The sequence below is a fragment of the Salmo salar genome, chromosome ssa20 (assembly GCF_905237065.1).
Source record: "Salmo salar chromosome ssa20, Ssal_v3.1, whole genome shotgun sequence".
Taxonomy (NCBI): domain Eukaryota; kingdom Metazoa; phylum Chordata; class Actinopteri; order Salmoniformes; family Salmonidae; genus Salmo; species Salmo salar.
The window spans coordinates 33,620,980-33,638,078 of record NC_059461.1 but is presented as its reverse complement, the minus strand read 5'-3'; the positions used below and the strand labels follow the sequence as shown (position 1 = coordinate 33,638,078).

Here is a 17,099-nt window from a genome sequence, read left to right as displayed (position 1 = left end):
AACAGCCTAATTTAGCTTGTCTACTTTTATACAGGGTGGTGTGTGTGTGTGTGTGTGTGTGTGTGTGTGTGTGTGTGTGTGTGTGTGTGTGTGTGTGTGTGTGTGTGTGTGTGTGTGTGTGCTTGTGTGTGTGTGTGTGTGTGTGCAGCATATCCAGTTTCATGGTTGAGGCAAAGACGCTCATAGACACTGCAGCACTGCCCTCTATGCTGCATAGCTCTGTAGTAACCACAATGCATTTCATCACAACCATAGCATAGGGAGGCACGGAGAAAAACGGATTTCCAGTGGAGTGCCAGACGCCTAAACACATACAGCAGTACCTGAACAAATATATACTAGAAAGCAAGAGACAAAAAAAGAAGAGTTCAGTTTAGTCTATTAGGATCCCCATTAGCTGTTGCACATGCAGCAGCAACTCATTCTGGTGTCCACACAAACAATTCAATATGTGACAGAGTACAGAACAGTTGTAGAAAAGAACATCATAAGATTTTACATTACATAAAAAATAAGAGTCATGAGACAACAACCATGAGACAACAAAAATACTTATTACACAGTATTCATATATACTGTACACATTCATATTGTTCTATATAATACAGTTAAATTAGATATTTAGAAAGAGGAGAGGTGCTGTCAAAAATATATTGTAAGAGAGAATGAAAGAGAAGAAGAAAGAGAGATAAGAGAAGGAGACAAATGATGAGCAAATCCATTGAAAGAGAGGACATATCCCAAATAACTAACACAGACTACAAAGGGAAGCACAGCCGCAAGCCGCCCAGTGACACGAGCCTACCAGACGAGCTAAATGACTTCTATGCCTATAGGCAGGAGGTCAGAGACCTGGCCGTGTGGTGCCAGGACAACAACCTCTCCCTCAACATGATCAAGACAAAGGAGATGATTGTGGACTACAGGAAAAGGAGGCCCTAGCACGCCCCCACTCTTATCGATGGGGCTGTAGTGGAGCAACAAACTAACATGGTCCAAACACACCAAGACAGTCGTGAAGAGGGCACGACAAAGCCTATTCCCCCTCAGGAGACTGAAAAGATTTGTCATGGGTCCTCAGATCCTCAAAAAGTTATACAGCTGCACCATCGAGAGAATCCTGACTGGTTGCATCACTGCCTGGTATGGCAACTGCTCGGCCTCCGACCACAAGGCACAACAGAGGGTAGTGTGTACGGCCCAGTACATCACTGGGGCCAAGCTTCCTGCCATCCAGTACCTCTATACCAGCTGGTGTCAGAGGAAAGCCCGAACAATTGTAAAAGACTCCAGCCACCCTAGTCATTGACTGTTCTCTCTGCTACCGCACAGCAAGCAGTACCGGAGCGCAAAGTCTAGGTCCAAGAGGCTTCTAAACAGCTTCTACCCCCAAGCCATAAGACTCCTGAACAGCTAATCAAATGGCTACCCAGACTATTTGCATTGTCCCCCCACCCACATGTACATATTACCTCAATTACCTCGACTAACCGGTGCCCCTGCACATTGACTCTGTACCAGTAGCCCCTGTATTTAGCCTCGCTACTGTTATTTTACTGCTGCTCTTTAATTATTTGTTATTTTTTACTTATCTATTTTTTTTACTTAACACTTATTTTTCTCAAAACTGAATTGTTGGTTAAGGGCTGGTAAGCATTTCACTGTAAGGTCTACACCGGTTGTATTCGGCGCATGTGACAAATAAAATTTGATTTGAATAACCTAACAGTGTCTAAAATCTAGCTACAGACAATGAAAACCACCATTCCTTTTACACTGGACAACATAATGTGCCATTCTCCGGTAATTTGTCCCCTTTCTCCTGGAGAAGAATTCCACGGCAGGTGTAATGGGGATCACGCTGCTTGCTTAGTGAGTACCGCTTCCTCCTGATTCGGCTCACACAGAGGCTCAAATCCAGGAACTGTGTTTTGCTAAAACACGTCACTGCCATCCATGACAATGTACCAACCGTTTGAGCTAGCTCCATCAGCGACATTTAAAGCTAGCTGTGGAGTGAGCTTACGGTACGTTCTTAACTCCGTTACACAGGCAGCTAATGCAGGCAGTCCAGACAGCAAAGGCAGCTTGCGCTCACTATCTATCATTCAGTCACAGCTGGTCGAGGCCCCTCGGTCTAACACTTGATCGAAACCCTCCCCAATACGAGCCTCCTTAATACCCTCCCTCCCACACATAAAGCCCTGATTGTTGCCTCTCCTGGCATCTCCTCTGTTCTGACACATTCATGTCCTGACAGTATCCCTTTATATTTCCTGCCAGCACTTAAGTAGAGGAAGATTTTTGTTCTTCCTGCCTTTATGCCATGGCTCCTTTATGAGGTGATGCTGCCTGACTGCCACATTAATCAGCTGTCACTTTACTGAACGGACACAGAAGAGCAGAGCAGAGGTACTGAGGACACGGACACACATCTTGTGTCCCAAATGGCAGCCTATTCCTTATATAGTGCACTATTCCACTATGGGCCCTGGTTAAAAGTAGTGCACTATAAAAGGGAATAAAGTGCCATTTGGGACACATTCACACGCAGCAGTAGTACATGCGTAGGAGTTACTATGACACTAGTCACTGCTCCACGTCATCTATAGTTCCATACACTGGATCTCTCTCTCGCTCTCTATCCCCCATTCAGAAGTGTTGCAGATCTATAAGATGAATTTCTATATGGATTATTGGAAACCACACTATGATGAATGAGTTTCACAATATGCTACCGTTTCTGACCATGAGGAGCTAAACTGAATCACTGTGTCTCTTCTCCAAATAGCCATTTTACAGGTTTCAGGGGATAAACATGGGGTGAACATCTTCCCTTTGCCCAAAATAACAAAAGTGTTATCTTATTTCTGCACAATGGGGGATGGAGTTCACAGGTTCTTGGTCTCTGAACCTCATTGTTCTCCAACTCATTTTTGGAGTGCTAGGTTTCTGAAATTCAAAACAGTCTTCTAAGCTCCCACTAATCCCCAGTCATTCTAGCAGCGCAGCCCCTGTGATTGAGAGAGACAGAGAGAGAGGGCTGCTCGCTCCACAATATAGTCATGAGCTTCCTTCCTGTGTATGCTAATGAAAAGCCCCTTTCAAAACTAATTTCTCTCCTGGTAATAGCATCAGTCCATTGTGTGAGAAAAGCCATCATAGAATGATTAGAAAAGTGGAATAAAGGAAGTCAGAGAGGTATAGGCTTCAGATGAAGGGGCTGACAATCAACAATATGACAACAACAAAAAACAAAGAACTAGACTATCTAGACCAACAAGACCACTTTCAGTAGACCAGCTTGACCAGTTCGATCAGCTTGGCTCAGCGGTTTTCCTATTTTATTTTGGAAGTATCTCTTGAAGTGTCTTTACTAGCTGATGTCCTTCAGGGCAAAGCAGAGATCAAGGTCCTACTCTCCAGAGGCCGGGGCCAGCAGGCCAACACTCTGACAGAGCAGTAGGGTTCATTAGGACAGGCCTTTCCCACAGCCCCTCTTTCTACATGCACAGAGCAGATGGAGATGGTAAAGCAGAGCATTAAAACAGACTTCTGAAGGCCCTCCCCTCCCCACTCTCGTTTACTTTTTTTATGAAGTCATACAAACAAAAAACAAATTAAAAAGGTTATTTTCTCCTTGAACCATTTAATGATTTCCCTACCTAATTTCACACTTTCAAGCTCCAGTGAAACTGCCAAATAGGAGATGCAAGCGTAAAAGCAAAGGCCACAGCCAAATCAACATTATTAAAATAAACAAAAATGCAATCTAATGGATAGCTGCTATATTCATTACTCACAAAAGGTCCATTTGCCATTTCATATTTAAAATCAACATCAACGCTATGGTTCCCTGTATGGCACTGTTGTGGCAGTCTAGTTAGCTCTTTACCTGTCCATGGCAGCCTCCCTGATCTCATGCAGGTTGGGACTGGGGAGGGGAACGGAGTCATTCCTAATTCATCTGTGGTGCAGTGTGGTGTCTGGGCTGACGTACAGACACACACCGCTCCACTGTTTAGCAACCCAGGATGGCACGGTAGGGATTAAAATGAAGCAGCTCTTATCCCTGAACATAATCAAGGTAGGACAGGGCCCAGCAGGGTTAATCCTCCATACAGCAGGGACCAGGAGGAGGAAGAGAGGAACCTCTAGCGGTTTGGTCATTGTCTCAGGTCAGGCGGCAACATAAACACAACAGGAAACACTTCCCTTTCCTGTGTCGAATTCATCAGGCACCAAATGGAAGAAAATGTAATAAAACAGACTAGTCCAAAAATAAACATCCATTTTAATTGTATGTTGCAACAGTGAGCCTTAATGAATACAACCATGGGCACTGAGGTGTTGACTGTGCTAAAGGTGTGCTGCTGCAATTTCAATCCACTGACTAGCAGGTCATAGAGGATGTGTTTAATATCAATCCAGGCCGCTGCCTGAAGTTGACAGCTGCAGAGTTCATCTTAGGCTAAGTCCCCAGGTAAAGGTGGAAAGGCACAGCGACTGGCTGCACTACATAACACTGCTGATTGTTTCCTGGTGAGAGACATAATCATCCTCAGATTGGGGAGGAGGGGATTAGCCAGGGAATTGACATTCTCTTGATGCACAGAGGGATTTCGGTACAATTGCTCTGTTTATGCAGTGTCCATGGGTTGCACTGTGGGGTAGGGTGGAGAAGGGAGGACAAGGGAGGTGGATTAACGGCCAGTCAACATGTCACAGTGTAATAGGCCCACTGGTATTCTGATAATGCATTACCACCCAAGTCCCTGCACGGAGGAAAATGATGCTGTGAAATCTTGTTTAAAACCAATTTCTGGCACAGAGGTCATCTTGGGTCTGACTGCAAAGACATGATTGAAAGCTTTTGAGGACATGCCATCAATATCACAAGGATATGGAAATACAAGAATAACAACAGATCAAATTATCTTGGCTGCTTTAGACTGAAGTAACTTTTTGTTCGTTTCCCTCTCAAATCCCAATACTAGACATATTGATGTTTATTCTCTTTGTTTTTATTAACTAGAGGGAATTTGTCAAATAAAATACAAAATTACATTTTCAACCAGCATCGGTTTTCCCAAATATGAGGCTGAAAATGGGATCTTTAGTGATCACAGAGAGTCAGGACACCCATTTAACATCCCATTCAAAGACAGCACCCTACACAGGGCAATGTCCCCAATCACTGCCCTGAGGAATTGAGATATTTTTTTAGACCAGAGGAAAGGGTGCCTCCTACTGGCCCTCCAACATCACTTCCAGCAGCATCTGGTCTCCCATCCAGGGACTGACCAGGACCAACACTGCTTAGCTTCATAGCTTCAGAAGCAAGCCAGCAGTGGGATGCAGGGTGGTATGCTGCTATTTAACCCGAGACAGCTAACAATTAATAAAACCTTAACCCCTTACACTGATGGGAAATGGCCAAAATGGATAGGGCTAAATTTACATGTTTCTTACAGATGAAATATGAAAAGCATAAGAATAACGATGGTAGCAATTAAAAGGGAACAGTTTAGAGATTACGGGGAAATTAGACTAAAAGGTGAGGACAACAGTTCCCCTGAAAAGACTGAATCCAAACATTACGCTGCTGATTTTATGTGCATTTTACATTCACTGTACTTTTCGCTGCATTTGTTGACAACAAAATCTGAAAAATACTCTGGATACATTCAGTGACATGATAATTTAGGGTAGGTTCAACAGAAAACAAAAACATGATAAGGGTTTGAGTGCTAGGTGTAACTGGTGTTTCCAAGTGGCCACACACACCTCTCCAAAGTGTACACAATTCCTAAGTAATTGTCAATGCACTTTCATGACTCATATAGTCTTAAACTATAAGGTGCTTTTTTAGATCTCCTAGCTGTGCCGTTGAGGAACTAGAGCAAGCACACTTGTAGTTGTTTTGTTTGGAACACAACCCTGCATCCCCACCTTTACACAATTACTGTTGTTGTTTAAGAAATTCAAAAACAGTCCATTATAAATTGCAATCTGGGTCAGATGGGCATACTTTCAACAGCTGTTCTATTGCTAACATGACTAGCTAAGTTATAAAATACAATCTTACAGTGTTAAGCTTTCACAAGGCAATTCAGAGAAGTAGATCGTAATGAGTTTATTCAGTAATGAGTGCATTCAGACGTGTGGTCCGCGGCACATTTTCTTCATAATACAACAAACATATGCTCATTGTGTCCAGGACAAACCAGGGTATAACGCCATGTCATTCTGTAACTTTACATGAAACATAGTGATAAACATTGACACGGTATATGACAGTAGTGTTATGATGTGGAAATGTGAAGTGCACATCTGGACTCACAGGTGTTTGGTTGTCTTGTATTACATCATAGCAGTATTTATTATTATCCTCAAAATCCATCATTCGGACTCCCGAGTGGCACAGCGGTCTAAGGCACTGCATCTCAGTGCTAGAGGCGTCACTACAGACACTCTGGTTTGAATCCAGGCTGTATCACAACCAGCTGTGATTGGGAGTCCCATAGGGCAGCGCACAATTGGCCCAGCGTCGTCCGGGATTGGACGGTGTAGGCCGTCATAGTAAATAAGAATTTGTTCTTAGCTGACTTGCCCAGATAAACAAAAATAGAAACATCTCATCTTTCAAAATACATAAAGTCTTCTTAATTTTCTTCATTCCTGGGACTGTGTGTTGGGGCTGGCCAGACAGACAAAGACCTAGAGAGTTATTTCCCTTGGCAGGAGGGAGAGGAGAGGAGAGGCGATGGCCAGCACCAGGGGTGGATTGAAGGAGCAAACAGCACAGAGGGAAGAAACACAGCTCTGTCCCCCAGCCCAGCAGGTGTCAGCCAGAACCATAAAGAGTCATTCACTCTTGACCTGGCCTGCCTCTCTCACTACACAGGAAGTCAGTTTAGCCCACAGTACTGAGTGCACTGACTAATACAGCTTCATCTCCCCAATAAGATACTATGATCAATCCATCAAACTACCAAAACAGCCAAGTGTGATGTTAGTTTATTCATTGATGAAAATGTTCATGCAAGTTGAGGGAGTTTAATGTCAACATGATTTCTCTGGAAGGTATCAGCTTGACTGATCCGTGCAATATTATCATCCGAGTTGATGAGCTGCTAGATTAGACTTGTTCTCCCTCTGTCATAGCATTAGGTGGCTTTTCTTCTAATCATGTTTTGCAGATGAAGGTCTTGAGGGGCAGTCCCCTTATAACATCAAGTGCTAAAACATACTCACTAGCCTTGTTGCAGGAGGCATTCCATTGTACTGCACAAATCGTTTCCATTTCACTGATTCTATTAGCTAATAAAAATATCCACAATGAATCCTATCAAACATAGTCGCTGTTTGGCATGACAATTTTCCCGGGCATGACATGTATTACAATACTGCACTTAACATTAAGCAATAACCACAGAAGCATACAAAATGACGATGCAGAGTTAATGCGACTAGTCTACATTTGCTGCATACTTGAACACACATACATGTTAGAGTAGGATTCATATAAGCTATTCACCACAGCATCCACAATCATAGAATATAACGCTGTACAACTTAGGCTAAATAAATGGAGAGACTACATAAATTGAACACAAATCTTGCATAAAACAAATCATAATCCACTAATTTGAACAAGGGCCAATCTCTTTTTCAAAGATCACATCCTGGTTGGAGTTGGCACTTCTGGTTCAGGCTCTCTGTGTTAGTCCACTCTAATCAATTCTACAACCTCAATTGAAGGAAAGAGAAAGCCTGACATTCTACGTACACTTAATTAACATGTGAAATCAGGTACTGACTGATTAACATTCCACAGTTCATTGTTCTAGAAGATTAAATAGACTAGAATGAATGGTCAAGGCCAAGTCTGTAGACTGCCTAGAGTAGACAAAGAAAGCATGTGAACACCAGAGAAGTTTGTGTAAATTTCACACAAGTGAGACTTTGATTTTGGAAAACCCAATACATTTGAGCAATTTTGCAAAACCAGTTGCTTTCAGGTCAATCTTGATGCAAGTCCAAAAACTGAAGCTGTAGTTCCAACCAATCAATTGTGTCAGGTGAAATGCATCTGCAACATGTTGTAGAGAAAAATAACTGTTTCTTATACAGTATGTTCATTCCTATCCACTGAATTTGTGAGTAGCCTACATCTACCTTGACACGTTCCATTAAAACTACATCACTGATGAAAGATTACGTGTCTGTCTGTCGTAGGCCATGGTCTCTGTCATGCTGGTTGCATTATCTAGGCTAACATGCATAATACTGAACACTGCTGTGCTCAGAACTCCTTTCCCACTCAACATCCACTGCTGTACTTTAACCTAGCATCCATATAGTGTATAATAATAATGCTAGTTTCAAAGTTTATTAGCCATGTGCACAGGATACAACAGGTGTAAAAAAGTACAGAGAAATTCTTACTTGAGAGTTCTTTCTCAACAATGCAGTGATGACAATAAATAAAACATCAAAATAATCAGTCAAAGGTTGGTTCCCACTGAACAGCATAAAGCCTATAGAAACCCAAAGAAGCTACATTCAGGGAGTCAGGGATGTTACAATGGACGGCTGCAACAATGGAGTACATATTCACGGACTAGGGTAGATCTATGTAGCCTCATAGCCTGGTTCCTCTCTAGGCTTCTTCCTAGGTTCCGGCATTTCTAGGGAGTTTTTCCTAGACACCGTGCTTCTACACCTGCATTGCTTGCTGTTTGGGGTTTTAGGCTGGGTTTCTGTACAGCACTTTGTGACATCAGCTGATGTAAGAAGGGCTTTATAAATACATTTGATTGATTGATATGTGGGATGAAAAATCATTGGGTCACAAATGGCAGCAGAGTCAGTTCAGTGTTTTCTACTCAGCTGAATACTGACAGATTCCTGGACAGGGCCTAGGCATTGTGTTGTCAAATCTAGCGGACTTAGGAACCATTGTGGCCAAGGTCCTAGGATACCATATGGAGCATTTTCAGTGCCAACATAAATTGTATTTGAATTCCATAATTTATCATTTGTATTACGATATTGAATTTGAATGTAATATTTTTCAATTTGTAATGCACAAATTGAATAATTGAATTCATACATTAAACTTGTATTTCATGATTTGAAACTGAATTTAATGAATATTGCATTCAGTTTTAAAATGCAATTGAATATTCACATTCAATATTTATATATTCAGTTTCAATATGGTAGATATTACATTTGTCTGTGTATCAAGTTTACAAACTATAACTTCAAGCTTATCAAAGTTTAATATATTAAACTTCTCAGATTCATTCAGATTGACTTATCAAATTCAGTTCCAAAACCAGAGGCAACATCTTGGTACTTTGCCAGCCAGGAAAGGTAAAGGTTGAGGAGAACATATGCTCTCTGTGGTAAAACAAAGCTTCTGCCGTTTTTTGAAGCCAATGTGGGTTGTTGAATTTATTTTCTTCCTTTGAATTTGGCTCTAGCGTTTGAACCATTTTGGCTAAAAGCTATTACCCCCATTCCTGAAAGCTAAGACTATCTTCTGTGTACCACCCATACCTTGTCACAACACAACTGATTGGCTCAAAATCATTAAGGAAAGAAATTCCACAAATTAACAAGGCACACCTGTTAATTGAAATGCATTCCAGGTGGCTGCCTCATGAAGCTGGTTGAGAGAACGCCAAGAGTGTGAAAAGCTGTCAAGGCAGAGGGTGGCGACTTTGAAGAAACTCAAATATATTTTGATTTTGGGTACTACATGATTCCATATGCGTTATTAGTTGATGTCTTCACTATTATTCTACAATGTAGAAAATAGTAAAAAATTAAGAAAAACCCTGGAATGAGTAGGTGTGTCCAAACTTTTATTCAGACCACTTGACTTTTTCCCACATTTGGTCCTTTACAGACTTTTTCTAAAATGGATTAAATAATGTTTTGTTCCTCATCAATCTACACAAAGCAAAAACAGGTTTTTACCTCATTTACAAATTGTATTTTAATTCCATAATTTTTAATTTCTGTTGGCACTGAAATCACTCCATAATATTGTCACTCAATTCTAGAAATATGGCAAACAAACACATTCATCAATTAGCTGATGGGGCCTGAGGGCCACAGTGGCCTTTCAGATAAATGATTAGTGTAGCACATGCTTATCTATAAAATAAATAGGCGGCACTCAAAAGGGAAAACACTTGAACCAATAACATCCATGGTTGGTTACATATGATTCCTGTACTTTCAGGGCTTGACTTGGAGTACCCGCACCTTAAATGTTCTACTGCTTGGGCTCCTGTTCCTCTTATAAAATATTAGCTCAAAACTATTGTGAAGCTCCTGCACCTAAATATAAACAGTACCAGCACAGAAAACGAGTACCGCCACCCATTTCAGTCCAAGTCAAGAATGTCAATGTGAAGAACTTGCACACAAACAAATACAAACAGAAAATACGTTATTTCCATGCATTCGGAGTAGTAGCACATATAGCAATCTAAAATATGATTTCCTACATTTGAAAGTAGAATAAAAACTGCCAACTGGGCAGAAGCTGTGGCAGCAGCTCTCCAGTGCATGACCTTGTGACTGACTGCAACAGCTATTTATATTCAGTCATACATGTCAATCACATCCAACCGAATCTATTTTCGCAGGTTGGCATTTATTGGGATGACTCAGCTCTGCGGAGTGGTCACTACCTGGCACAGTCAAAGTCATTAAATCTTATTTTTAACAAACGTCAACCTGCTCACACAGCCGTCACGTCAACTAAATTTAACACATCAAATGGCCCTATGGCGATACGTACGCATTTCATTATATTGGGCCTATCGGAGTGGGAACATCATTTTTGCATTTATTTAACTAGGCAAGTTAGTTAAGAACAAATTATTATTTACAATGACGCCCAGTGGGTTAACTGCCTTGTTCAGGGGTAGAACGACAGATTTTTACCTTGTCAGCTCAGGAATTAGATCCAACAACCTTTCGGTTACTGGCCCAACGCTACCTGCCGCCCCAACACATAAAGGGTGTTCAGGCTTCAAGAGGAAAACCACATAAGAAGGAAGGTACCCGTCATCCAAATAATTCCAGCAGCAACTCGCAAATGCCCCCTTTTCCAAACTGGGTATGTTACAAGGGGAGAACCCGGAAGGCAAAACAAAAGCTATAGCCCATCTAGACATGACCATGTCACTCACTCAGCAACAGGGAAAAACAAAGAGGAAAATGATTGATAGGTCACGCCACAGCAAAAAGAACATCTTCACAGTCATTTGTTACATCTTGGAAAAAAACTGTCTAAAAAAATATTCTAATGTATTCACATTTATTACTAAAGAATATTTAACTATTCTGCATTGCCTGGGGTTTGCACTTAAATATCATAATTATTTTTGAAGTATTGCAAAGATGCTGCAGGTAGGTAGCCTATTGTAGGTGCCCCGTGCAGACAGAGGCACTTCCCTTTGACACAATCGATGACCATTTGTGTGCTCTTAGATCTGCAGAATCAGGAGGCAGTGTACGACACATCCATTGTTGTATATATTCAGTAAACACGCGACATGGGTTTGGAAATGTCATATTATGAAACAGAACTATAACGTAAGAGGACAAAAAAAAATATCCTGTCATATTCTACAATCTCTGTGGCGACTCTATTGCAATTGATATATGTCGTTACGCATAAAATGGCATGAGATAAGCAATCTACACTTGATAATAGGCTGGAATGATTATTTAATCGAATGCAATTTCGTTTCATTCAAATATTAATTCTACTGTTCTACAATTGAGTTCCATAAATGAACAACTCCGCGTAAAATCCCCACAGCAGTCCCCCACTGGCTCACACATCCTTCAATCTCCATGACAATCGCAAAGCATTGTATCGTGTACGACTACGTAGGAATAATAGATTGTTTGTTCGGCTGCTAAAATGAAAACGATACTCTTGAATCAAATTTCGACGTTTTATATATAACCAGGAACATTATAGCACATTTCTTACCTTCTACTCCTCCCTTCCACTGGAGTTTAGGGATAGTACGTACGCGCACGCAGGAGCGGTGTAAACTTGGCGATGCAATCACCAGATGGTTCCTCGCGCTGGTTAAATAAATCACCCCACACTCCTAGCCTATTCTTCTTAGTTTATGAATTGCACCTCAGAAACGTGACCAAAACTGAATAATGATTTCTCCTCTTTTCAATGTTTTTGTTGCAAACGACAGCGCTACTGTTATTCTCGTACAGTGCCGGAGAATAGCAGTGTAGTCCGTGATTGGCTTAGCCAATGTTTTATTTGCTCAATTATATGGAGGGTTAAGAGAGAGGACAAATCAAAGGTTGCCTGTGTTGAAATTATTCCTTACTTTAAAAAGTCCATGATTCATTCAATATAAAAATCAAATTAAGTTATTTTTAACTAGGCTATTTATAGTCTAAGTTTGTCCCATGTCCAAAAACAAAACAAAAAGCACCGTGAGGTCGCAAATTCTTCAATAGCGTCAAATACAAATTGACAGCAAATTGTTGTAAAAAAAAAATGTAAAAATAGCCTGTCACTGACCCAAACCTGTGGCCCCAACTGACGGTTTCAAACTCCTCTCTTACACAAACAGCGCTAGAGCAACAAAACTGTCAGAGCAAACATCACTTGAATCCCACCCCTATCGCGGAGCGTTCGAGGAAATATTTATTTTGATTGGGTGAACCTACTTTCAATTAAAGCAGAGAGAGAATATCTCTTACTTGATTGGATTAAAAGCTGTCAATCTTTGCATACAACGTACAATTTGCAATCTACTTTGAAACAAATCAGCTCACCTGCACATGTTCGAATATATAATTTGTAATGTTATCCTTAAAAATATAAACGCAACATGTAAAGTGTTGGTCCCATGTTTCATGAGCTGAAATAAAATACATTTTCAATAAGCTTCTCTCAAATTCCGTGCACATATTTTTTACCTCCCTGTTGGTGAGCATTTCTCATTTGCCAAGGAAATCCAGCCACCTGATATCAAGAAGCTAATTAAACAGCACGGTCATTACACAGGTGCACCTCGTGTGGGGACAATAAAAGTCCACTCAAATACACTACATGACCAAATGTATGTGGACACCTGCTTGTTGAACATCTCATTCCAAAATCATGGGCATTAATATGGAGTTGGTCCCCCCTTTGCTGCTATAACAGCCTCCACACTTCTGGGAAGGCTTTCCACTAGATGTTGGAACATAGCTGCAGAGACTTGCTTCCATACAGCCACAAGAGCATTAGTGAGGGCAGCACGGATGTTGGGCGATTAGGCCTGGCTCGCAGTTGGCATTCCAATTCATCCCAAAAGTGTTAGATGTGGTTGAGGTCAGGGCTCTGTGCAGACCATTCAAGTTCCTTCACACCAATCTTGACAAACCATTTCTGTATAGACCTCGCTTTATGCACAGGGGCATTGTCATGCTGAAACGGGAAAGGGCCTTTCCCAAACTGTTGCAACAAAGTTGGAGGCACAGAATCGTCTAGAATGTCATTGTATGCTATAGCATTAAGATTTCCCTTCACTGGAATTAAGGGGCCTAACCCAAACCATGAAAAACAGGAGTCCAATAGCAGCGAGCTTTACAATATACCAGCTGATGCTTGGAATTGCGTATGGTGATCTCAGACCTGTGTGCAGCTGCTCGGCCATGGAAATCCATTTCGTGAAGCTCCCGATGAACAGTTCTTGTGCTGACGTTGCTTCCAGAGGCAGTTTGGAACTCAGTGTTGCAACCGTGGAAAGACGATTTTTTTACACGCTACGTGCTTCAGCACTTGGCGGTCTCGCTCTGTGAGCTTGTGTCCTACCACTTCACAGCTGAGTCGTTGTTGCTCCTAGAAGTTTCCACTTCACAATAATAGCACTTAGTTGACCAGGGCAGCTCTAGCAGGGCAGAAATTTGTTTAACTGACTTGTAAATGTGGCATCCTAAGACAGAATTTCTGCACAAACTGTCAGAAACTAACCCCTGCACCAAGGAGATTTGATGAATATTATGGGGGAAAAGTATACTGTATCAAAACATCAATTCTGCTTTTCATTGCTGACCAGCAGATGTCACTAATGTGCATTGTGATAAAAGCTCCAACTAATTTAACTGTTTTTCAGCACAATTTAGTAAACGCCCCGAACGCTTCAGAAAGCCTTGGCTTCCCATCACAAGTTTCAATTGACTGCTTGGTGCCCTAAAGGCTCTCCAAACACATGGAATCTTCTCAGTAGCCTTAGTCAATCAACCATGCGCCAAACATTAATTCTCAAACAGCTTGCGCCCAAAGCAGCAGAGACCAGCCATCACTCTCAAATGCTGATAGGGTTTAAGAAGGGGCGGTTTTATACCTTTTACATGTTTCGCACTAATTTTGGTTCCACAGGAAACACTGACCAAAACTGTCGTTCCTAACCAGTCACGCTTGCATTACAAATAAATACTTAGATCAACTAATTTAAATGCTCTATCATCTAACTTAAAGTATTACATTTACATAAAATGCCAAACGTAGCTAATAGTGAAATGAGAAATCTTAAAAATATCCATAGAACCTTCACTCAGGGTTAGTATCGGCCAATCATAGTGTATGTTGCTAGACGGTTACGCCTACTATGTTTGCTTAGGGTGCACGCGATTTACGCCTGGAACATTCTGGAACTTCAACGGGGTGAGCGCAGTTCACATTCGTGTAATGACATTGACCTGAAAGTGCCGGTCTAGCCTACCCGCAAGATAAATCAAATGCACACACTACGACGAAGGGTTTGTTTGTTTTGTTGTAATGTTAGCCAACCGAATGAATAGATCTTTAGCAGCAAGTGGAAGGAATAGTGAGTACTTTTGGCAATGTAACGTTAGCTAGGTAGCCAGGCAGATGAATGATAAAATATTCTTACTTATTTTGTAATGTGTCACAAAACAGACCGGTAGCAAAGTGTTGTCACTTGCCTGTTTTGTCCTTGTTGTTAGTGTGACATCTAGCTAAGGTTAGTTAGCTAGCGCAAGACTGCTGCATCTAGCTAGCTAACGTGATAGTTTGCTAACTAACTGCAATCTGTGCTCGTTCAAAGTTGCTAACTATATAGCTAGCTAGCTGGCTATAATATACATTTTGTTGTCCTGGTTATCATATTTCATATTTTTGTTCACCATTGCTATAGCTAGCTAGCTAGCTAACGTTAGATCTCTAATAATTGTAACGAATGTTGTTTGCTTGTAGCTGTTAAAGGGGGCTAGAAACTAGAAAGGAGAACTCACCAGCAAGCTGTCTGCTCAGCTCCTCTATGTCACTTCATAAAAATACCCTTTATTAGTTGAATCAGGTGTGTTGTTGTAGTGCTGGTTTGGAACAAAAGCCTGCACACTTTAGTTATGTGGTCACCAGGTGCTGACCTCTTTTGTAATGTCATTTGAGTTTTAAGAATCAGCTGATGGTTAAAATAAAATAAAAAATCTAATCATTTGGCCTAACCTAATCACTTCTCTATCAGGCTACACTAAGGTGTGAGGACACATGAGGGTTTGTCAACAGTATTGCTGTCCTGTATTGAATAGGTATTTCAATCAGGATTAGGCTACCACTTGGATAAGGTAAGGGGCTTGGTACAGCTGTGGCTACCTGTACAGTCCTGTAGGATTTAGGCGGTTTGTCTCCTTTGTAAATTGAACCTCGCCCATGCTATAGTGTAGGGTGGTCAAGACCACCCTTTTCCTTTACTCACTTGACTATCATTTATTCTAGCCCTTGTCAACATGTCCAAGCTTTGAAAGTTACTGTTCCCAGTGTGAGAGAGCGTCCCCAACCACTAACACCCCCATGTGTATCATCTTCTTCAAGTTTGACCCTCGACCTGCATCCAAAAATGCCTACAGGTAAGGCCTCTCCTCTCTCTGTGTACTATTACCACACTTTTCATGTAGACTAGTCTGGACGGCTCTCATTTTGGTCATCAACTGGAGGCCTATATTCAGATGATGGTTTAAAAAGATGCACACTTCCAGATGTTGAGCAAATCTGAATCATAAAGGAATCAAAGCATCATTGCGTTTGACGCAGGGGACATTCTTCTCATCTCCTGATACATACTGAAAAGAATTATAAACTTAACATGTAAAGTGCTGGTCCCATGTTTCATGAACAAAAATAAAAGTTCCCATAAATTTTTCTTATACCCAAAAAGCTTGTTTCTCTCAAATTTGGTGCACAAATGTGTTTACATTCCTGTTAGTGAGCCTTTGCCAAGATAATCCATCCACCTGAAAGGTATGGCAAATCAAGACGCTGATAAAAAAAAAGCATAATTATTACACAGGTGCACCTTGTGTTGGGGACAATAAAAGACATCTCTAAAATGTGCAGTTTTGTCACACAACACAATGCCACAGATGTCTCAAGTTTTGAGGGAGAGTGCAATTGGCATGTTGTCTGCGGGAATGTCCAACAGAGCTGTTGCCAGAGAATTGAATGTTAATTTCTCTATCATAAGTCGCCTCTAACGTTGTTCAAGAGAATTTGGCAGTACAATCGGCCTCAAAACCGCAGATCACATGTATGGCATTGTGTGGGCAAACGGTTTGCTGATGTCAACAGAGTGCCCCATGGTGGGGTTATGGTATGGGCAGGCATAAGCTATGGACAACGAACACAATTACATTTTATTGATGGGAATTTAAATGCACAGAAATACAGTGATGAGATCCTGAGACCCATATATATTTTTTATTTATAAAAATAAATAAAAGTTTTTTGTTATCTGTGACCAACAGATGCATATCTATATTCCCAGTCATGTGAATTCCAAACATTAGGGCACAATTAATTTATTTCAATTGACTGATTTCCTCATATGAACTCTTAACTTGTTGCGTTTTACATTTATGTTCAGTATAATTGTGAATAAATTCCCTTTGTCCTTCAAAGATGTGTTAGGGTAGTGCTGAAGTGTAGCAACTCCAATCTAATTAAGCACCCAAAGCAGTGATAAGAACCTGAGAGAATCTGTGGTGCTGTCTCTCACTGGAAGTATGAAAAGCTAGGCAGT

General features: G+C 41.1%; 2 protein-coding genes across 20 annotated transcripts in view; one reads left to right on the top strand and one right to left on the bottom strand.

Annotated features, from left to right (window-relative positions):
• The window catches only part of LOC106580487 (armadillo repeat protein deleted in velo-cardio-facial syndrome homolog), a 373,356-nt gene extending 360,719 nt beyond the window's left edge, over positions 1-12,637 (bottom strand). For 7 of the 16 annotated variants that reach the window (XM_045703245.1, XM_045703243.1, XM_014161608.2 and 4 more), the window contains exon 1: positions 12,032-12,636. The gene's annotated coding sequence lies outside the window, so the exon portion shown is untranslated. Of the gene's footprint in view, positions 1-12,031 lie in introns of all 16 variants that reach the window. The other 9 variants (XM_045703248.1, XM_045703253.1, XM_045703250.1 and 6 more) reach the window with 3 other exon arrangements.
• A 2,069-nt stretch (positions 12,638-14,706) lies between these two features.
• The window catches only part of LOC106580470 (transport and Golgi organization protein 2 homolog), a 28,684-nt gene continuing 26,291 nt past the window's right edge, over positions 14,707-17,099 (top strand). The window contains exons 1-2 of one of the 4 annotated variants that reach the window (XM_045703239.1): positions 14,707-14,725; positions 15,800-15,930. In XM_045703239.1, coding sequence (XP_045559195.1) covers positions 15,875-15,930 — 56 coding nt within the window. In that variant the 5' untranslated portion in view covers positions 14,707-14,725; positions 15,800-15,874. Of the gene's footprint in view, positions 14,889-15,799; positions 15,931-17,099 lie in introns of all 4 variants that reach the window. The other 3 variants (XM_014161581.2, XM_014161582.2, XM_014161586.2) reach the window with 3 other exon arrangements.